The sequence below is a fragment of the Eschrichtius robustus genome, chromosome 13 (assembly GCF_028021215.1).
Source record: "Eschrichtius robustus isolate mEscRob2 chromosome 13, mEscRob2.pri, whole genome shotgun sequence".
Taxonomy (NCBI): domain Eukaryota; kingdom Metazoa; phylum Chordata; class Mammalia; order Artiodactyla; family Eschrichtiidae; genus Eschrichtius; species Eschrichtius robustus.
Window position 1 is genome coordinate 100201756 of NC_090836.1, and position 23345 is coordinate 100225100.

The 23345-nt window shown below is 49.0% G+C and overlaps 1 protein-coding gene across 1 annotated transcript; it reads right to left on the minus strand.

Moving 5' to 3' along the window:
* Positions 1-283: 283 nt before the first annotated feature.
* POLDIP3 (DNA polymerase delta interacting protein 3) lies at positions 284-23186 on the minus strand. Its single transcript, XM_068559748.1, has 9 exons — positions 23048-23186; positions 12401-12791; positions 11548-11634; positions 10255-10350; positions 8305-8484; positions 7668-7745; positions 5183-5312; positions 3638-3704; positions 284-2638 (listed from the first exon to the last, which is right to left on the minus strand). Exons 1-9 carry the CDS (start codon positions 23104-23106, stop codon positions 2461-2463), a joined length of 1266 nt encoding a protein of 421 aa, XP_068415849.1. The 5' UTR covers positions 23107-23186; the 3' UTR covers positions 284-2460.
* Positions 23187-23345: the final 159 nt, after the last annotated feature.

Consider the following 23345-nt stretch of genomic DNA (forward strand, 5'->3'; position numbering starts at 1 on the left):
CTGTTCCCTATGAACAGACCTAACTCTATGTTGGAGCTGACCATGCTTAATACACAGTGAGGCACTTCAGGCCCAGAATGTACTGAGTTCCTCTGCCAGGTGTTTCCAAGACATTGATGCTCACATTCTCTCAGCTGTGGAGACTGCAGCTCAGCGAGTCCTGGGAACAACTGTCCCAAGGTCATAGCTGGTGAGCCGTAAAGCAGAGGCAAATCCTCGTTTTCTTGTGCCAAATTCCATGAGGCCTCTTAGCATAATCTTTTAAGAAATGACGGCTCAAAAATAGGAATAACAAATGTTTATTCAGAAATGGGTAACACATAGTCTCCTCCATCCCTTAATGCCTCTTCCTCTCCTTTTGAACAAAAGAGACACAGATGGGGAATGCAGGCGAGTGCGAGGCAAAGGACACAAGGATTGGCCTACCACCTTCTCTTCTGTCTCCCACGATGACATCCTGTAGAACAGCGGGGCAAACAGGCTCTGCCCTGCAATGTACCATATGGCCAGCCAGAGGACAGGGCCCAGGTGGCAGGCGGCTGCAGGCGGGCTCGCTGGAACCCTGCGTAAGCAGAGCAGCCTGGCGTGGTACTGGAGGGGAGACAGGAGGATAAAGCCGTGCAGTCGGGATACGCACCGTCCCTACCGAAAGCAGAGTCCGCGCAGTGATCTGTCTCCAGTACCTGCGAGGCCAGGTCCTAGTGTCTTATATAGGACACTCTCTGGGGCCAAGGAGGGGAAAGTGTAGGAGGCATGTCTTCCACTGCTGAAGAGAACTAAGTCTGCACCCGTTCAAAGGAGCAGAAGGGAATGAAAGCAGCCTTATTTAAAGTACTGGAAAGTGGAGTACCGTCAGGCAGATTCCTTGGACTTCCCAGGCCTGGGCAACCTCAGACCTGGAGGACTGAGCTCGGCTCAAACCCTGGGTACCCCCTGCTTGACAGATTTCACTCTGTGGAAACGAGCTTCCGGGTCTTTCTTCATTGGACTGGCCCCAAGTAGGTCATGAGAGATTCTTAGTGTCTCAGGTCCCCTTTATACTTCCTAGGCTTGTGCCTTTCATACCACCTGCTACTGATTTGTAGCCCTCTCAGAATCCCGCTCTCCAAAACACGCCAGCTCTGCTAGGTTGGATTCCCTTTACAGTCCCAACAAACCGGCAGGAAACGGAGAATGAATGTCACTGGAGCAATGCTGTGCTGGCATATTCTGGGGCTGCCCCAGGTTCTACAGTTTTGCCCCAAATGCCTGGAACCATGCTGAGGGAACAACACACCAGCTTGCCTGGAAAGGCTGCTTTGCTCTCTCAACTCCCTCCCCACCACCCACCGCTCCCCTACCCCGACTACCCCGACGGCCAAGGCAGGAAAATACCCTCCCGTCAGGGATGGATGGGTCCCTCACAATAGTGGAGCAGTGCCCCCTGGTGGCTGCTGGATATCTGCCGAATCTCAGCATCCCTAACTATTGTCCTGTACGTGTACCTGAGGCCAGAAGAAAAAATCTAGGAGTAAGTCAACAACTCTTATTCAAATAACCCCCCAGACCCACAGAGTCACAGAACGGGAGGCAGACCCTTTGAACACCCAACCAGCAGAGAGCTGGCATTTGCACCAAAACCAGGGTGTGACAATGCTGTACTGAGTGAGAAATGGGAGGCTAACGATGCAAGCCCCTCCCAGCAGTGACACCCAGAAAGCCAAGAGAGCTGGGGTGGCGCACGCGGCACAACTCAAGGGAAGAGGGGAGCGTGAACTCAAGAATTTACTCTAGGTTGACTGAGACGGTACGGGTCCCCCAAACCAAGAGCCAGCGGCGCACTCTTCCTAGCAGAGCAAGTCTCACCCTGCCCTTGCCACAGGGTCCTCTCCAGACCACCCTGGTCTGGAGCCAACTGCGGTGAGAGGACAAGGGGCCTCTGACCTGATCCCCACCTAGGCCACCTCCACTGACCAGGAGAGTGAGCGGCAGAGCTCTTGAGCTGACCTGGTTCCTATTAGGATGGCAGGGGCTTCCATTCCCCACTTTGAAAAGTTTAAAAAAGAGAAAGGGGAGTCAAACCCTCACCCCTGAAGAAAGCAGTGTCCTTCAAACAGCCCCTGCCCTGCATTCCACGGGGCCACAAGAAGGCCACCCAGAGAATTCAGGGCACCATTTCCAGATTAAAAAAAACAATTCAGGGCTGAGTTTAGGGGGAGACACTCTGAGCAACACAAGCTTACCTTGGTGATGAGGCGAAGAGAGAAGAAACATACTACAGGAAATGTTAACATACAGAAGGGCACAGGGTAGAACACAACACAGAAAGGCGGGTACCATCCAGTGAGGAAGCTCTCTACCCCCGGCGACCCATCCCACGCTCAGGGGCCTCCAGTCCAACGGCCCATAGGTCACAATCTTTGTTTTGGGAAACAGAGCCACCCTCCTCTGCCCCCGCTTCTGGCTGTCTCGCTCCCCCGCTCAAAGTTTGATTTTGAATTCTGTGGGCTGTGTGGTCACAGAGGCCCCTGAGGACTTGAAAAGTGCCTTCAGGATGGTGTCAGGGTCCACTTCGGCAGGAGGGTTGGATGAGGCGGCAGAATTCACCCTGCGAGGCAGCTCACTCTCCTTTTTCACTGAGGGGCTGTCGCTCAGCCGTCTGTAGAGAGCAGAGAAAAGTCAAAGTCCTTGTGGGTTTCCCTTAGGTAGAGAGTGGTCCCACCGTTAGCTGAGGATCTCTTAAAAGCTGGGCACCAAACATAATGCTTTCCATACCCTTTTACTCCATTTCTTATAGCAAACCTATCATTTTTCAAATTTGATGATGAGAACATTGAGATGCAGTCTGGGGTTCTAAGTTTAGGAAACACTGCATGTCCCTCAGGGATGGTCAAACACACATCGGCATATTACACATTCTGAGAAGTCTTGTAGATTTAACTGGGTTTAGCCCAGTGGTTCCCAAACTCACTAGGTCATAAAATGCACGTTTTTCAGAATACAACTTAATCCTGGAACACAGTTTAAGAAACTTATGTTAAGTCACACAACGCAATATCCAGGGTTCAAAGTGCCGTCTTTCGGTATTTCAAAGTCTATTTCAGGCCTGCCCCACACTACCCCTCCCACCTCGGCAAGGCTAACATTCTCCCTGGGTCTCTGCATCCTTGTCTACAAAAGGACTTCCTCCTGAATGTCAGTCTAGACATTTTCTGCATCTCAGGCTTCAAAAAGTCCTCAGTGCTGGACCAGGCAATGTATGCCTGGGTATGTAACAAAACAAGGGGTAGCACCCAGCACTGTCCCCCAGAGTCAATCATGAGGCAGGGTTTTCCGCTCACCTGGACAATGCACACACAGTTGTGCAAAGAGGGACACAACTGGCCTGCTCGCCACTTTCTTCTCAGGTGTTTCTAAATTATAAGGCTGGGAATGAGGTCTTAAAGTTAGCCCCTGTGGGGTCAATCCCCTGCAGAAATGATGTGACAAGCCACTTTGTACAAATTTAAGCTTCCTGATTGGCTGCCTATCAGAGCAGAGGAAATGGAATGGAGCTGTGATACAGGCAGTTTACCCCTCAGAACAGAGAGATGATCATGCAGAGTAAGCAAGCAGAAAAGCTCCTCCTGGTCCCCAGCACCCCACCTTTGGAACTTACAGCAGGATGGGCTGGTCTGAGGTGATAACGTTCCCATTCATGTGGAGGTTGCATTTCATCGGTTGCCCTGAAAAAAGAAAAGGCTCTGCCATGAGACTTCAGCTCCTCACACAAAAGGACAGGGACTGCCATTTTCATCACCAGGAGTCAAAGCATGCACCACTGGCAGCTCTGGCTGCACAGCCAGGGATGGGGCTGTCAGGTTTCGGCAAAGCCCAGAGACTAAGGAAACCCCAGGGTTATGAGGTCCATGAAACCTTGCCAATGATGGCACCAAGAAGCCAAGTGGCAACAGAGCTAGCTTCATGCAGGAGATCAGAGTCAAAGTAAGGGAGAAAGTGGACTCAGCATGAAGCAATCCAAACTTGTTTGTGAAGCGAGTAGTAAGGGAAAATGCTTACGGTATAAAATTAAGTGAAAAAAAGATTCAAAGTGTATGTTCAGATTCTACTTTGTCCATGAAGGATTAACCTTACAAGTACTGGATTCCCACTTTATATAGCATGTGATAAGTGTAACAATAACAGCACAAAAAAAGGGGAAGAGGGAATAGAGCCCTATAGGAGTGATATTTCTAAATCTCACTGCAACTGCGTTAATACTAATCTGAAATAGATTCTGATAACCTACAATGTATACTGTAAACCCTTGAGCAACCATTAAGAAAGTGACTCAGGGCTTCCCTGGTGGCGCAGTGGTTGAGAGTCTGCCTGCCGATGCAGCGGACACGGGTTCGAGCCCTGGTCTGGGAAGATCCCACATGCCGCGGAGCAACTAGGCCCGTGAGCCACAACTGCTGAGCCTGCGCATCTGGAGCGTGTGCTCCGCAGCAGGAGGGGCCGCGACGGCGAGAGGCCCGTGCACCGCGATGAAGAGTGGCCCCCGCTTGCTGCAGCTAGAGAGAGCCCTCACACAGAAACGAAGACCCAACACAGCCAAAAATAAAAATAAAAAAAAATAAAATAAAAAAAAAAGTGACTCAAAAAATATAGTGGAAAAAAATCATTAAAAGAACTAAAATGCTGCATTAGATTTTCATATAATGCAAAAGAAAGCCACATAAAATGTGAACGGATTAAATAATCCCATACAAAAGCAGAGGCTGACATAACCAACAAGGATCTACTGTATAGCACTATACTCAATATTTTGTAATGACCTATATGGGAAAAGAATCTGAAAAAGCGTGTGTGTGTGTGTGTGTGTGTGTGTGTGTGTGTGTGTGTGTGTGTGTGTGTGTGTGTGTGTGTGTGTGTGTGTGTGTGTGTGTGTGTGTGTGTGTGTGTGTGTGTGTGTGTGTGTGTGTGTGTGTGTGTGTGTGTGTGTGTGTGTGTGTGTGTGTGTGTGTGTCTCTGGATCACTGTGCTGAACTATACTTCAATTAAAAACATAACATCTCTGCTTGCTCTTAGTACATAGGTGGCCCTGGAGGGTTTAACGCACCAGGAGGTCCACCCACCCATCTCAGAGGAAGGCTTTCTCCGAAGGCCTGCTGTGAGCAGTGAGGAGCAGCAAGGTGAGGTGGCTGCTTTCTCCCTGACTTACCATCCAGACACCGGTTGTTATACTTCTTATATGCGGTGATGGCATCGTCCTTCTTCACAAAGACCACCTCTGCTACCCCAGGATGGACCAGCCGAGCTCGCTTCAGGGCTCCACAAACACAAAAAAGCTCCTGTGAAGAACAAGAAGGGTTAGTTAGGGTTGGGGGAGGATTCTGGGCAGTCATCCTCCCTGCCTGCCGTTCACACACCGCAGACAGGGCTCTGGGCTGACTGGTGGCCGTGCTCTGACTGCATACGCCCAGCAGCCAAGATTTCAGGGAGGCTCCGTTTGAGGTGGTCCTGGGACATCCACAGGCCTCAACCTGGGACCAGATGAGGGGAACAGCTGTTCTGGCAGTGAGCACCGAGTCTGGGCTTACAAGCCTTGGAGTCCCTGTGACTCCAAGTCACCCCCAAAACCCTCCTGCCTCAGTGCCCGCTTCCTCAACAAGGGTAACAGTTATGGAATACGGGATTTCTGTCAAGAGTGTCTGTAATGAGAATGGACAGACATATAGGCTCATCAAAGACAGTGGCTAATGTATCACCTGGGAATCAGAAACACAAATTCTGGAGTTCTATGCAGGGTGACCAATCATCCTGGTTTGGCTAGACTGAGGGGTTTCAACTGAAATCATTTTCAAGGCAGTGCTTTGTACACCTGTGTCATCATCATCATTTATTCCAACTCCAATCCCTCCTCAATTCACAGACTGAGGCCAGAGAGGGAACCCAATATGGATACAGACTGCAAAGGCCGACTAGCACCCAAGCCATTTCTTCACCTGCAACTGCGTTCACGAGGTGGTTATGGGGACAAAAAGAAGATTTACGAAAAGGTCGTTGAAATGATTTGTTTCTAATGATAAAAGGGAAAATGCTACATATCAAAACCAAGATACGGAACTGAATACTAAGTGTGATTCTAACTCTATTAGTTTTTCTTTTAACATTACCTATTTGGGTAGAAAAGAGGTGAGAATGACTGTTACTGGCAGTTCACTATGATTATTGGCAGTTTACCATGAGTAGTAATCATTACAGGTAATTCGTTTTTCATTCCTCTGTAATTTCAAAGATCCTGCATACAAAATGCCTGCCACACAGTAAGTATATAAATAATAATAGCTATAATTACTCAATAAATAACAGCTATTATTACTTTTATAATCAGGAAAAAATTGCTTTCTTTCTAATTTGTCAAGTCTTATACAAAGTAGGCGACAATTTCCATTCTCATGTGCACCGTTCACAAAGTGATCACCTAGCACTCATGTTTCACAATTAAAACCATTAACAAATGTGGCGGCCAGTGTGGGCTGTTACAGAACCTGGGACTCAGCTGCAGGGAGAGGCTGGAGTCCAGCTGCATTCATTCTGTGATCTAACAGTTGAGTGAAAAGGGCACCTGGATTCTTTAACCGTCTTACTGGTGCCTGAATGAAAATGAGGTTGAAAAGTCCTGGCTAGCTCTGGGCCACCCTTCACTAGGTACCTGAATTGGGTTTTGCCTATGACTGCCAAGGGTGGGACAGGATGACCAGAAGGGCAATCCAGAGGGGCCAACCACCAGGTAACACCAATCCATCTCATTCCTTTTACTTTGGAGCTATCATGAAAACCCCTAAAGGAGGAAGAAATTCCAAAGACTCAGGATAATATGAACCACTGGATTTTGCACAGTGGGACTAAATGATCCCATTCTAGCACAATTCCCTGGCCCTGAGATTTAGGTTGGGCACCTGGCTCTGGTTTTTTTGTTTTAGTTTTTTTTTGGGGGGGGCCACACTGCATGGCTTACAGGATCTTAGTTCCCTGACCAGGGACTGAACCCAGGCCCCGGCAGTGGAAGTGCCAAGTCCTAACCACTGGACCGCCAGGGAGTTCCCCTGGCTCTGGTTTAGAAGCTGTGAGGGAAAGGGTTACATATCTGGCCTGACTGCTCTCCTTTGGAAGGTCTGCTTCCAAGGTTGGCCCTCGGCTGGCATCTGGGAACTTGGATTCTGGGAGGGCTCCCATCACCCTAACTGATAAGAGTGGCGTACTGAGCCTAAATTGTTTGTGCCGACAATGTGGTTTATGCTAAACACTTGCTTTCCTTCCGAGTCTGGAATTTTGGTGTTAGGCAGAGGGTGCCTACATGACTCGTCCCTGATAAAAACCCTGGGCACTGAGTCGCTAATGAGCTTCCCTGGTTTCACACGTGTCATTACAACCAACTGCTGGGGGAATAAAGTGTATCCTGTGTGACTCCAATGGGAGAGGACTCCAGAAGTTGGAGTCTGCTTTCCTCCAGCCTTTGCCTCACGAACATTTTCCCTCTGTTGATTTTGCTTTGTATCCTGTAATGAATCTTAGCCCTGATACAACTCTATGCTAAGTCCTGTGAGTCCTCTTAGAGAATCAGCTAACTGGGCGGTGCTCTTGGGGACCCTTGAAACAGAAGTGGCCTGAGATTTGAAATTCTGGCCGGCCACAGTACTCACAACAATGTCCTCCTCGGTGACTCGAGGGTGCAGATTATTCACGGTCATCTTGGTGCCTTCCAAAGGGCTGAGGACAGGCTGCCACAGACAAAAGAACATTACCGGAAGTCAGTGAACAGCAGAGCTCACTTCAGGCAAACGACCAGGAAGGCCCAGAGGAAATCCCCATGGAGAGCCTGTCACAACTGGGCCCCTCTAATCATGCCATCACCCTATGCTAGGGAATGGAACCTCTCATCATTTCCCAAATACGCCAGGCCCTTTCAGGCCCGAGCCTCTGCCTGGAATGCCATTCAGTTTCAAGACCCGCCAGGCTCAGATGGCACTTTCTCCTTAAAGCCTTCCCGTATCTGTCCAGTTGAATTAGATGCTCTTTCCTCGGTGCTCCTGGCAGCCCTCTGTTGTATCACCAGGCACAGTGCTCTGTCTGCAGCTCTGTTCTCCCTATTTGCCTGTGAGCTCTCTGAGGGCAGGGGCCACTGGATCTTGGTTTGCTCATTTGTAAAACGGGGGCGGCAACACCTACCTCACAGAGGCACTATGAGGACCCAACAGGATGCACACAGCACACTGCCCACCCAGCACAGGCTAACTCTCAACTAGTGTGGTCACTTCCGCTCCTTCACCTTCACCTCACCTCAGCGGGCGGCAGCTCTTTGGGGGGATCCTCCTTGTTCACTAATGTCCGGGACATGCTGGTCAAGGCTTTAGTTCGAACAGAGGAGGGGAGAGCAGGAGCTGTGTATGCATCGTTCTGAACCACTTTGGTGAGAGGAAGGGCCTTGGACATGGAAAGCTTGGAACTGCTCACCCCAGCCTAAACAAAGAGGAAGAGAGGAATCTGAAAAGCTAGGGACCCAGACACCCCAGGGGGCTGACAACCCCCAGTATCTCAAGGCCTCCCCCACCTCCCCAGTTCCATTATCGATCTAAAGCCAGAAAGGTGCCAGCTGCCAGGGAAGGGGCAGGAGGAGAGAAAAGCAGCCTGCACGTGTGTTCACAGAAGCCACTTTCCAGCGCGGGAAGCCCTTTCCAAGAAGCTTCCACGCCGTCCTGAACAGGAGCCACAGGCTCACCCGTACCATTTAGACTTTATAAAAACCCTACAACTTGGAGTTAGAGACCAAAAGCTTGGGGTCAAGTTCACTCCTAGATATGCTTCTATCACGATGGGCTGGCTGGGAATAGGAACTCACTCTTAAGAAGGCCCGGACTCCCAGCTTTTTGGTCCCTGTTCTGCATAGAGGAAACCATGTGTAGCCCTGCCTCCTCAGCTCCCAGACTGTCAGGGACGTGCTGGCAGAGTCAGCATGTGCCAAGCAGCAGAAACAGCTCCCTCCCTCCCTCCCCTGTTACCCCTAACTGCGGATGTGACCCCTTGGAAATATAAACCAATGAAATCCCTGGTTTTAATGTGTCTGAGGAAAAAAAATGCATGAGGCAGAAGTGGCAGGTGGTCTTGTCGACTTAGGAAAAAGGAGGAATGCAGCAGCCAGACAGGAAGATGATGGGACAGGGTCAATTCACCAGCTTCTCCCAATCCAGGTGAATCTAGATTCATGCTGGATCCCACATTTCTCCAGCTGTTTTCTGAGTCTCAAGAGCCAGTGAGTGTAGTGGTTAAACACATAGCCTGGGAGCCAGACTGCTTAGGCTTAAATCCTCGATCCACTACTTACAAGCTGAGCAGATTTATTTCACCTCTCTGTGCCTAATTCCTCATCCGTAAAATAGGGGTAAGAACAGTACCCATCTCACAGGGTGGGAAGGAAAGGAAGTCTTAAGTAAGTTAATACAAACACAGGGTTTTTTCCAATTAGGGTTAGCCACTAACTGAGTTAGGAAAGGCCCAGCCCCTTTGTAACAAACTGGCATCATTCAGCTTCACACATCACGTTAAGAGCTTCCATGGTAACCAGGAAATTAGTCCACATATTCAGTGCAGTGACCAAAACTGAGTCTTTGGGTCTCTGAAGACCAAACAAAGGCACTTAGCCTGGGCACCCACTCGCCTCCCTATGTGTCATTTGGCCGCGTGCACTGAGCTGAGCACGATGTTCAGAGGTCCCTGATACTCCGAGAAACGACTTCCTTTCCTTCTCTGCACGGCATCTCAGCATCCTAGTCCATCAAGCTTTCCCGGCATGCAGGCTGCACCTGGTGGAGCCTTCAGGCAAGGCTCAGTTTATTCTGGCTAACACACTAACCAAGGGAATCCAGACTCAAGAATGGAGCCAGAGCTGCTGACCATGGAAGGAAGGGGACCAGGCAGAATGTCCTGCCACAAAGGAAATAAAATGTGATTCTGTTCTGTGGGATCACTCATATTTCCCCTGCAGTGACTCAGACACAGCAATTGGGAGCTGCAGCTCTGCACTTCACTATCTGTGGGATCTTGAACAAGTCAGTGGACACGCTGCTGGTCTCAGCATTTATAAAAGCCAGAGGGTGGACTAGTTCCAGTTCTGATAATCTCATGACCCCAATGAAGAAATATTTCTGAATTGAAAGGCCCTACTCTCCACCACCTCTCCCATGAACCTGATCAGACACACCCAGAGTGTAGCAAGAAGGTAAGATGTCATACCACGTGGTGGAGAAAGCTGCCTGAGGCTGCAAATGTCATCTGTTTACTAGGAATGGGAGCTATAACATCATCGTCTTCATCCAGGTCATATAAATTCTGAAAATAAAGAAATATAAGCTAACGTGGTATGCAGGCTCTCAACAGACATTTGGAGTAAGGACAACAGGGAGATGAGGGCTGGAGTAAGTGAGGTGGGGGGAGAAGTGGGTGCAGGGGGAGTGCCTGGGGAAACTGGTCTGGGATACTGGGGCTCAAGTCCTGGCAGGCTGCCTCCCTGCCCCCAAGGGCCCAATGAAAGTGCTGCAATTCCAGATACATCAGAAGTACCTTTCTACAAGTGGGTACCTTGTAGATACCTATCAAGGGCCCCTAAAATGTCTGTTTATATCCTTTGGCTTACAAAGTCTGTGCCGGGCAATCTGGCCTATAGAAATAAACCCAAACTCTAAAAAGAGCTTTTTTCCTCCAAGATGTTCATAGAAGGATTTCTAACAGTGAAAATTACAGGAAAATGGTTGAAATAAACTCAAATGTCAACTCAATGGATCAAGCAGTTATTAAAATGTTTACAGTAAATGTGAAACACAGAAAAACGCTTGAGTTATAAAGTGAAAACAAAACAACATGAAACTGGATAATAACATAATCACAACTACAACTATGCATTAAATAAATAATAATCACACACACACACACCCACACACCACAGGAAGGAACCAGGGCAGAATTCCAACAGGGGTTGGCCGTAGAGAGCCAGAGCGTGAGGACTTTTTTTTTCCCCTCCTTAACCTTTCTCTGTTTTGCAAATTTTCTGTATAAGCACATACTACTTTTATAAAAAAAAAAAAAAAACTTTCAATTTGCCTCTCTCTCCCTATGCATTAAAGAAATTTCTTTTGAAAGCTCATACACTGCAAAAAGTGTCAAATGTAATTAATCCCTCCTCCAACTCTTCAAATTGGAACCTTGGGCCAGGCCTCAGTTAATCCACTTGGAAGGCCACATCAAAACACGCAAGTGTGGGGGACTTCCCTGGCGGTCCAGTGGGTAAGAGGTTAAGACTCCGTGCTCCCAATGCAGGGGGCCTGGGTTTGATCCCTGGTCGGAAAGCTAGATCCTGCATGCATGCCGCAACTAAGAAGTCCGCATGCTGCAACTAAGAGTCTGCACGTCACAACTAAGAAGTCCGCATGCCTCAACTAAGTCCCAGCACAGGCAAAATAAGTAAATAAACATTAAAAAATTTAAACAAACAAAACCACACACGTGTGTATACACACACACACAGTCCACCTGTTTGGCCTGGTGGTTATTGACGACGTTGATCCTCATTCCAGCAGGATGGGCATGAGTCGGCGCCATGGCCTTCTGCTGCGGAACCTAGAAATACCCAGCGGTCACAATTCATCCCACAGGGCCTGCATGTGTTCTCTTTATGAGGAGAGGATCACTTAACTTAAAATATGGTGGGCACTCAGTTTTGGCCTGTGGTAAAAGGCCCTACAAGAGTGCCTTATGCCCAAAGCAGGAAAGCGACAGGAAGACTCATCATCCCAGAGATCATGTGACAACGCATTTGCAGGGCTCAATGAACCTGGCTTAATAAATGTTCACTGCTGCTGCTGTTCCTTTTACCAAAGTTGCTGAGAAGATTAAATGATATTGTTTCCATTCCCTTTGGGGTGGCAGCTGTGCAGGTGGCCAAGACCCTGCACTAAGAGCCAGGTCTGATTGGGCTTCTATCCTGGTCCTCCCTCCCACTGACCGGTTGTGTAACTGTGCACAATTACTCACATCTCTGAGACTTAGATTCTTCTTTTATAAAACTGGGGTAATAGTCCATGGTTGCAGTGAGGAGTAAATGTTAAGTGCCTGCCACACAGCACGAGCTCAACAAATGTTTTGTTCTTTCCTCTCACTTCCCTCTACTACTATCTCACTTACAAAATCACTTAATTTCTCTGGACTACCCCCCACCCTTTTCTTTTACAGAAAAGTGAGATGATATCTTGCCTTCCTCATATGGTTACTATACTAACAGCTGGGGGAACTGTCATTTTGCCTAAACACTCCTGGTCCTTGGTCCCTGCCTGAAACTACAGCTGTTACTGCTTTCCAGGAATTTGTGACAGGAGCCACAACCTACCTGGATGGTTTTAGTGAGCTTCAGAGCAGGGGTCACTGTCCCGATGGGTGGGCTCATGAAGGCAGCAGGGGAATTCCGCTTCAAGCTGATCTTCTCCCGGGCATCAGCCACCTGGTGGGGCTTCTGGGGCACCGTGCTCTGCTGCTTGCGGGAATTCAGCATCTCTCTGGCATCTTGCACTTTCCCTTTGATCCGGAACCGGGCATCCTTCTGCAAAAGCTTTTCCCGGGCATCCTTGACTCCCAGCTTGAGCCGGGCATCTGAGAGGCCAATCTTCTGCCGAGCATCAAATCTCTGCTGGAAGGTGGCTGTGCGTGCTGGCTGGCCGAGAAGGCTCTGTTGGATCCCAACACGAGATCGGACACCTCCAACTCCTGGTCTGGCATTGAGCCTGCAAATTAAAACTGCAACATTAAGAGGATCTGGATATCAACAGCAGGCTGTGGAAGTAGAGCCATGGTAATACCGGAAACAGAGGAAGTCCTGGAGAAACCAGAAAGCTGCTCCTTGTCAGAGGAAACAATTAGTAGAGACTTCTTTCGTAGTTTTATGACTTTTAACTCTGCATTGTAAACAAAGTTAGGAAGGAGGGCCTGCTGGTTTCTATCACTAGGTAAAACTGTTTTTGCTCCCCAGACCAGGTGTTTTTAGACACTATGATAGACACCTCCAAACAATATCACATAAAATAAGCATATCTCCCAGACATCATAACCCCACACACCTGAAGAGCAACTTCAGTTTCCAAAGTGCTTCCACATCCTTGCTCTCAATCAGCACTCTCAGCGCCCTGTGAAGCGGGCATTATTATGCCCATTTTACAGTAGAAGAAACAAGCTTAGAGAACTTAAGTGATTAACAAAGGGTGCCCAGCTGGCCTCTGGCAGCCTCCTGCCTCCAGGGCAGGCAGATACCCCCCACTGGGCTGGGACCAAGAAAGCCAACACATGGGCCTGGCTTGGAGCCAGAGGACTAACAGACTAAGATATAAAGACTTGGTAGAAAGAAAAATAATCACTCTGAACTGTTTCTATTCACAACACTCTGACTCCAAATGTGTAGGTTTCTTCCTCACGCCAACTAATTCTCTAAGTCTCTAGACACCAACTGGGTGTCTGACAGCTCAATTCTGACACTACCTACCTAGAGTTGGCACAGACTCCACAGGTTAAAGGCTCAGTCCCACAAGACTGCCCTCAAGTCAGAGGTCAATTCCAAGTCCTGGGCTTCCTGTTCATCTGATCGACGGGCTATAAATGGAGGGTTCACACGACCCCCCCTCCTCAAGTTACATAATTTGCTAGAATAGCTCATAGGACTGAGGAAAACAGTTTACTTATTATTACCAGTTTATTACAAACGATACAATTCAAGAACAGCCAAACAGAAGAGATGTGTAAGGCAAAGTACAGGGAAGGGGTATGGCAACACCACCCTCCTGGCACATGGATGTGTTCACCAACCCAAAGTTTCTCCAAACTCAACTGTATAGGGGTTTCTATGGAGGTTCCATTACCATAATTGATCAAATCACTGGCTACTGATGATAAGCTCAATCTCTAGCCCCTCTTTTCTCCCTGGAGGTCCAGGGTGGGGAGTGGGGTGGAGCTGCAAGTTCCAACAGGCTAATCATGCCTAGGTCTTTCTGGTGACCAGCCCCTGTCCTGAGGCTCTCTAGGGGCCCACCAAGAGTTGCCTCATTAGAACAAAAGATGCTCCTATCACCCTTATCACTCAGGAAATTCCAAGGGTTTTAGAAACTGTGTGCCAGGACAAAGACCAAATATATACTTATCACAATCTGCAACAACAAAAATGTCAATCCAAAACCTGTTAAAACTGGAAAGGAACAAAGCTCCATAAAACAAGCCCCATTCTCTGCTGGGGCTCCTTCGTTGGCTCTTCTAATGGCTGGCGAGGAAACAGAAGACGCTTCTAGTACAGTCCTGGAAGTCCTCTCTGGGATCTGTGGGCTTCTGCCCACCCCACCATAAGGCTTCCAGCCACACTAACAGTCCTGCGGCAGGCGCCCTGCCTGGGGACACCAACTCCTACGCCTCCTCTTTGGGAAACCCTCTCTGATTCTTCCAGACCAGCCCTCCTTTGTGTCTATTATCCTTTGTGTTCTTCCTTTCTCTCCCTACCCTGGACTGGGAGGGAAGTGGCGGATGGGGCTCATTCCTGATTCACCGCCCCGTGCTTTGTAAGTGTTGCTGAGCCCTGGCTCAGTATCAGAAACATCTAAAGAGCTTCTTAAAAATATAGATAGCTCTAAAAAAAAAAAAAAAAGAAAGAAAACTAACAAAAAAATACAGCTCTCTAAACCCCACCCCAGAGCTACTGAGTCCAAAATCTGGGTGAAGTCCTGGGCATATGCATTTTTCACTCAACAGGTGATCCTGGAGAACAGCAGTGTTGAAAATCTCTGACCTGGAGTTCGAAGGCAAAACTACTGAATGAACAAGTTCCTATACCATGTCCCACATCACTGTGCAGGCCTCCCAGGAGGCATCCTTCATAGTGGGCAAGCCACTGGGTTCTCCTACTGCCTCTTTCTTCCTCAACCAGCTGGAGTGAGACTGTCCACCTGCTCCTCTGCTAACAGCAGGAGTGCAACCAAAGGTGAGTCTTCCTGGCACCAATAAAAGAAAACCTGGACCTTCATCTTGTTATTCTAAGCATAGTGGAAAAACACCTGCTGCCACTACTATGCCAGAGCCCGACCTAAGGCAGTGATGCATAATGTCATTTTTCTTTGAAAAATGGCAAATTAGGATTTAAGTACTTTCCGGTGGGTTTATACAAAAAACAGGTGGAAGGGACTTCCCTGGTGGTCCAGTGGTTAAGACTCCGCACTCCCAATGCAGGGGCTCCGGATTTGATCCCTGGTCAGGGAACTAGGTCTCACATGCCACAACTAAAAAAAAGATCCCACAGGCCACAACTAAAGAAAGATCTCACACGCATCAACGAAGATCCCGCATACCACAACTAGGATGTGGAGCAACCAAATAAATAAATAAATAAATAAATATTTAAAAACAACAACAACAACAAAAACAGGTGGAAGAGAGTGTGGAAGGGGTCATTTACAGAATCAATCAGATTAGGTTTAAGGTGGGTAGGTGGGACTGCTTGTCCATCCTTGCTCTATTTTCTGATGTAGAGACTCTGGGAGACTGAGGGGACTTCCCTGGTGCCACAGTGGTTAAGAATCTGCCTGCCAATGCAAGGGACACTGATTCGATCCCTGGTCCGGGAAGATTCCACATGCCACGGAGCAACTAAGCCTGTGCACCACAACTACTGAGCTTGCGCTCTAGAGCCCGTGAGCCACAACTACTGAGCCCGCGTGCCACAACTACTGAAGCTGCGAGCCTAGACCCTGTGCTCCGCAACAAGAGAAGCCACCGCAATGAGAAGCACGCACGCTGCAACGAAGACTAGCCCCCACTCGCCGCAACTAGAGAAAGCCTGCGTGCAGCAACGAAGACCCAATGCAGCCATAAATAAATAAATAAATAAATGTATATATATTAAAAAAAAACCAAAAACCAAAATTGAGTTATCTGTAGTGAGGTGGATGGACCTAGAGTCTGTCATACAGAGTGAGGTAAGTCACAAAGAGAAAAACAAATACCGTATGCTAACACATATATATGGAATCTAAAAAAAAAAAGGTTCTGATGAACCTAGGGGCAGGACAGGAATAAACACACAGACGTAAAGAATGGACTTGAGGACACGGGGAGGGGGAAGGGTAAGCTGGGACAAAGTGAGAGAGTGGCATGAAATATATACACTACCAAATGTAAACCAGATAGCTAGTGGGAAGCAGCCGCATAGCACAGGGAGATCAGCTCGGTGCTCTGTGACCACCTAGAGGGGTGGGATAGGGAGGGTGGGAGGGAGACGCAAGAGAGAGGGGATATGGGGATATATGTATATGTACAGCTTTGTTGTACAGCAGAAACAGAACACTGTAAAGCAATACTACTCCAATAAAGATGTTAAAAACAAAACAAAACAAAGTCTGTGGGGCTGTGGGAGGGCTTAGAGGTAGCCCAGGGTTTCTGGAAAGAGTAGTGTCAAAAGGCACCCTAGGCAGACCAAATGTGGAGAGCTCCCCCTACAACCCACAGCTTGTAGCTTCTTTGCTCTCGCAGAGCGGGAGGGCGGAGCTGAGGAGGCGTTTAAGTTTTCCCCATTTCCCCACCCTCAAGAGCATTCCTTCACTTCTCCCATATAACTTCCACAGCTGAAGGCTCTCTCCTTGGAGCCCTCAAAGCACTGAACAAAGCTTCTATTAAAGCACCTACCACGCAGCATCACAATGATTTGTTTACAAGCCTGCATCATCCACAGGATTAAGAGCTTCCCAAGGGGTACATCCTACAACTCCTCCCCTATGTCAACACTGCCCCAGGGGAATGACAAAGGCTCAAAGAGCTATGTCAGGGACCCTACAGGGCTACTAACTTACATTCTCCTTTTAGGTTCACAATCTCTGAGATTACCTGCCATCACTTCCATTTTACAGAGGAGAAACCAAATCAAAGAGCTACTGGCATGGCTGGGACTGGACCCCAGACTCCAGACTCTTTCCATTATAACAGATTCCAAGCTTCTCTCTTTCCTACTCCAAGCCCCGGGGGAGGTAAGACGGGAGAAGGGGTGGCTGCCCTGGAAGGGCTTCTCCTAGAGAAGACTGCCCCTGCAAGGCCAGTCCTCCACCCAGCCCTCACCAACTGGTCCAGTGCCCTGCTGGGATCCTGGCCACCAATCGCTCTCCCAGCTGAGAGAGGGGCACCAACACAGCCATGGCACAGGGCCACCCTGGCCCTTACTCCAAAAGTGGGACCCACAAGGATCTTGCCGAGCTGCAGGAGCTTCAGGAAAGGCCTCCTGGAAGAGAAAGCAGCTGGTGTCCGACTGAGTGGACATTACAAAGGGAAGCAGGCTGCATAAACACTGACAGTGGAATACTTCATTGATGACCAGGTCCACCACACAGTGGAGGTCAGACACATCTAACCCAAACTTGAGCCTGGCCTCCTGAATGAAGATTTCCTATCTTCATCTGTCTTCTCCAAATCCCACCTCCTCCCATCACCAGGGTACCCCTACCAAAGGTTCCTGATCTTTATAACTACAGGAGATGGGAAGATCTTATCGTGCGATACACCATGATTTTACAATACCATAAAATTGGGCAAATCTAGACCCAATGGCATTATGCTTTCAAAAAGTCAAGTTACCCAATTTCACCAGTCATTCAAGCAATTAAACATTATTGCCAAGAAAAAAAGGAAAAAAGAAAAAGCTACTGAAAGCAACTATTTTGAATAATTAAAGGAACAATGAGATTTTTTTTTTAAATGGATGTAGGATTATCAGGTTATCTCTTTTTTTAAAAAAAATTATTTTATTTATTTGTTTTTGGCTGCGTTGGGTCCTCGTTGCTGCGTGCGGGCTTTCTCTAGTTGCAGAGCGCGGGCTTCAGTAGTTGTGGCACGTGGGCTCAGTAGTTGTGGCTCACAGGCTCTAGAGCGCAGGCTCAGTAGTTGTGGTGCACGGGCTTAGTTGCTCCGCGGCATGTGGGATCTTCCCGGACCAGGGCTCGAACCCCTGTCCCCTGCACTGGCAGGTGGATTCTTAACCACTGCGCCACCAGGGAAGTCCCAACAATGAGATTCTTGAAAACAAAATTCCTATCCTTGAACAGAGAATGAAGAAAGGGGCAGATTCAAAAGTTTTCTGGTTCATTCCAATTGGGTCTGACCAGTAAACCTTTGCAGAAGGAGGGGCGGGGGAGATTAGGCTTCTGCAACCTTAATTTATTCATATTCCTCAACAATTTCCCTTCTCTGATAATTTGTAATGGCTGTTTGAAGTGTTGCATTGAGAATTCACAGAAGTCTATGGTTGATAAGCAATGTCTGCCATGGCCACACAAGGGGCAATTGGCTACCAGGGTTTATGAAATATTTTACAAAGAAGGCACTCTCAACTAACAGTTTTGAGCACTTACTACAGATCCATAAACTTTGACCCACCTCCTTTAACCCTCACAACTCTGAGAATTAGGATATTATCCACCTTTTATAGATGAGGAAACTGAGATTCAAGGAGAGTTAACTATCCCAAATAACAGAGCTATAATGGTGAAGGCTGGATTTGAACTTCACTATACCTAGTTAAAATACCAATAAATCAAGCGTGGGTCAAAAATAAAGAACAGGACTCGAGGAGTTAAGGAAGGGTGAATACTGTCCCCAAGCTAAGGAAAAAATTAGGACTCCAGTCACATCCAGGGATATAGTGTACCCTCTAGTGACGAGAGGGTGGGCACACACACTGAGGCTGGCGGACAGTGTACCCACCAGAGACCCACACACCATACTGCTTGTCTAGCAAGAAAGACCACCAAGATGTCCCGTGCTGGTATTTTTATCTATTTGAACAGCACAAAAGGTACATTTCGGGGAGGGAGGTGATACAGTTGTGGACCTAAGAGCACGAGTAAGCTACTTTCCCTCAATTCCATATATTCAGTTCCCTGGTTACACCAATTCTTTCAACTCCTTTCATAAGCAGCTTTAAGGGGTTTCAGTGTTCAGGCTTTTTATAATCATTGCTCCTCTCCTTGCATGAAAAGACAGCCATTCATCCCAGCAGGCAGCAGTACTGCTTATATGGCAGGCATTAGTCATCAGGAATTTTTCAAATAAACATTCCTGCTAGAAGCAGGTCTCTAAAACATAGAACCAGTTATGTTACCCTCCTGCTCCAAGAACTGCTAAGAGTTCCCTAACAAAGCCCAACCCCTCAGTGGAACCACTAGTCTGGCCCCCACTGCCTGCAGCCTCACCTCCCACGGCAGACTATCTGATGTTCCTGAAACACATTCTGCACTTTTGGCCTCAGTAAATGTTCGGGAGGGGGAGAGAGGGAGGTTTTGAGCAAGTCTCTTAACTGCCTGGACCCATCACACCTGAAACAGTGCAACTGTACACTGCTTCCAGACGCTCACCAGGTACGCCACCAGGTCCTAGGAAGAATGGTGTGGGCGAGAGGGCAAACACCCTCTGGAGCCTGAGCCCCCTCCCCCAGTCCCCCACTGGAGCCTGGCATACACATGACCAGGGAGGGTCTGTCTGAGGCTAGAAATGCCTCACCCTCTTGGATCTACCTGTGGAGAGCAGAGTGGCAGCTGGCTCTGGACAGATGTCCAGTCCAAAGGATTCGGGCCCACAAGGGGGACCCTGGACTACTCTAAAGTGGGTTTTAATCCATGGGGGTCTCTGGGTTAGAATGTGTGTGTTGAGGTCATCTTAGGGAGAAAACACAGTTTCGTTTTAACAATTACTGAGGGTCTGAACTATGTGCTTTAGAGACACAAGGAAAAACAAGACACGATCCCCTTACCCTCCAAGAGAGTCTTGTGCAGATGTTCCATTTAAAATTATAATTCTTCCCTTCTAAGCTAATGTAACAACTCATTTCCCTCCTCTTTGTTTCAGATCTAATTTCCTTTACCTTATTTCAAGAAGGAAACCAGCAGTGAGTACCACGACCAGAGCCCTGGCCTGAACTCGAAAGTTCCCTACCTCCTCTCCCCATGGCTCCAAGGGCTCTCACATATGCATCTGGCCCAGAGCTGCTCACCTCCAGCACACTCAAGGCCCAACTTCCCCACTAAGGCTGCCGTGTCACCTTCATCTAACTACATGGAGGGAGTGACAGATAGCTATCCTGTGAGGGGTGAACTGAGCAAGCCAAAGACGGGGTGACTTGACTAACCAAATCAGTGATACTCTCACATCTAAAGGAAGAAATCGACAAGAGTGGCAGGCCCACGCTGCAGCTGGTGCCCAGTGCTGCCCTGGGAAGACTCATCTATGGGTCTTGAACAACTGGAGCCACTAGAGATGTGCTGTGTGTGAGGAAGGAGAGCACCTCACCATGGCCTGGATGAAGTACCATAAAATCATTCCCCCCTTTCTCTAATTTCATATTAATCAAGGAACCTTTTGATGATTAACTTGGGGCCAGGTAATAACGATGATAATGACACCCTTCTTGACTTACACGATGCGATGAACACAAAACAGAGTGGCTGCTCTGAAGAACAAGCACATTCCACGACCTGTGAAAAGGGGTTATTTACACTTCCACGGGCTCAGTCCTTTGCTATTTCCACTAAGAAGAGGAAAGAAGTTTTCTGAGATGGTCATAGGTTCTTTCTTCCTAAATTATTAAGCACAAAGTTCTTCCTGGGACAACCATGCTACATTAAACCAAAGTTTCCAGTAAGGTGATTTCTTCTAGGAAGCATGTAAAATAGCCGTTTGTTTACTGTAGGAAATGACATTTGTTCACTGAAATTTGTTCAGACCTTTCAGTTCTTGATGGGGACTCCCTCCCCACGCCATCTAGTTTTTCCCTTTGCTGGCTGTGCAAGCAAATTAAAAATGGAGTTTCCAGCAGGTTTAACCCAAACACAGTATGCAGTCCAGTTTCTTCTACACTGTCTCTTGGCCTGCACTTCCCCCAATCCAATCTTCACATAAAAGCAAAGCAATATTCTCACACTGAAGACTGGATGTTACTTCTGTACTTAAAAGCCTTCAGTAACGATGATGACCACTAACATCTATTGGGCACTCAGTACCCATCAGATGCTTTTTGATGTACTTTAGATACATTGATTGACTTAGTCCTGACAATACCTAATGAAGCAAATATTATCCATGTTTTATAGATAAGGGAAGAGAGGCATGAAGTGGTTAAGTAACTTTCATAAGATCATATGGAAAGTGGGAGAAGCAGGGATTGAAACTTGGCAGTCTGACTCTAGGACCCCAATGCTTAGCTATTATGTCTCCTGGGGGGAGGGATTTGGGCTTCTACTCCTTTAAAGTCATTTGCTAAACCCTTACTATCTGGTACAAACTTTAAAATATACATTCTTACATTCTCATTTAATTCTCTCAACCACATACCAGGAACCATTATTACAAATGAGGAAACTGCCCAGCTCAGAAGTCACCTGGCCAGGGAGGCACAGAACCCAACAATGGGGCTTGCCAAGGGACCAGGTCCGCCTGGCTGCACAGTCTCTGCTCCTCCCAGGGGTCCACATATCCTCCCTTCCCTGCACGCTCACCCAATGCCCAACACAAGCCTCTGCACGCATCAACACCAAAAAAGTACAGACCGCCTGCAGTCAGGAACTGAGGGGAGGGACTGCAGGAAGCGCAGGTCCTGGGAAGCTGGCTCCTTCAGCAGCTGTCGAGCAAACCTGTGAAACCTGGACGGCCTCAGAAGTGGCCCGAGGACCCAGCACCAATTCCACACCAGTTACTAGAGGGAAGACCTAGGAGACAACTACTCACACGTAATGGTAGAGAAAACTAATGCTGGGTGCCTGTCATGAACCAGAAGCCAGGTGAAGTGCTGGCTGGTGAATTCCGTGGTGGCGGGCGCAGTGGCAGTGGCTATGTGTGCAGAGGTGAGGGTTGGGGGATACCTTTCAGAGAGTAAAAGAATCCATTTTCGAGCCACAGGCACGCAGGCAGTGTTAATAAATTCACGTCTGCTGAGTGAATGACTATCTGAGAAAACTACATCTACCTTTACAGCCTGGCTGTTTACAAGATCATCTGAACTAATTTAACGCGTGCTAGAAAACTACTGGCCGAAGTTCCCACTCTTTCATACAGGTGAACTGGAGCACACAAAGGCTGGAAATGACTCACAACATTTGAGGGTCCAGCGGAAGTCTGGAGCACCTAACTGCGAACCACCCCCGCGACTCCTCACCCAGATACAGAACAGTCTTCTCTGCGAACCATCGAGAAACGGCCGGCCTCCAGCCCCGTCCCACCTGTTTTTCTGCCCAAGCCTGAGGCCAACTCAGCCAGCTCATAAAGTGCACTCGGCACCCATCTCGGCTCTCCGTGGCTTCGGGCAAGTCACTCCGCCTCCAGCTCCTCATCTGGAAAACGGGGAAAACATTAAGAGCGGGCCAACAGGATTGCGAAAAGAGCAAATGAGACCGCCTGGGCAGCAAAGCGCTTAGAGAACCTGAAATGCCGCACAAAGGGAGTCGAGTGTTAGAGGGGAGCCAGGCGCAAGATTTGGAAATTAAAGGTCTGGGTGTGGGTCTCGGTTTCGGCACTAACAGACCGGCAGAGTCTGAGCAAGTCACTCCCCCGCGCAACTCCAGTCGTCCTAACTCTGAGGCCGCGCTGAGACCGTGGAGCAGCGCCCGGCTCCTCAAACGAAGGGCTGCGCCGGAGAGACCCTCCGGGCCGCGAGCAGCGCGTCCCCTCCGCAACCGCAGCTCCGCCCCCCGCGAGGCGCCCCTCGGGCCGCTCCCACAAGCCCCGCAGTCCAGCCCCTCCGCCGTCAGCGGTCCCACCGGCCTACCCCCGGCCCGCCGGAGCGACGGCGCCTGCAGCCAGTGGGCAGCCGGGCGGCCGGGCCCGCGGCGGCGGCGGCGGCCGGGCCAATGAGGAGCGCGGCTGTGGCAGGGGGCGGGCGCAGACGGCCCTCCGCGTCGCGCCCAGACCGTTCCCTCCTCCGCCCCGAGCCCCGCTAAGACTCGGGCCGTGAACCCCGAAAGGAGAAAAGGCCGCTCACCGCCCCTTCGCCGCAGCCCCTCGCTTCCGGATGAGCTCGTCCAGGGAGATGTCCGCCATCTTGCACCGCCGCGCGAGCCGCGAGCAGTTTACCGTCCCCCGGCCCTCGAGCCCGCCCCTTCGGCCGCTACGGAGCAACTAGCGGCTTCCGGCTTTCGGCTGAGGAAGTCTCGCGACAGAGCAAACCGAGCAAGGACCGGAAGGGGCGGGGCTCTCCCCGTGAGCCTTTGCGACGTCCTCTGCTTATCTGCATACGGCGGGTCGTAGCCCTACGGTTCCCTCTTTCTCAAGATGAGCAA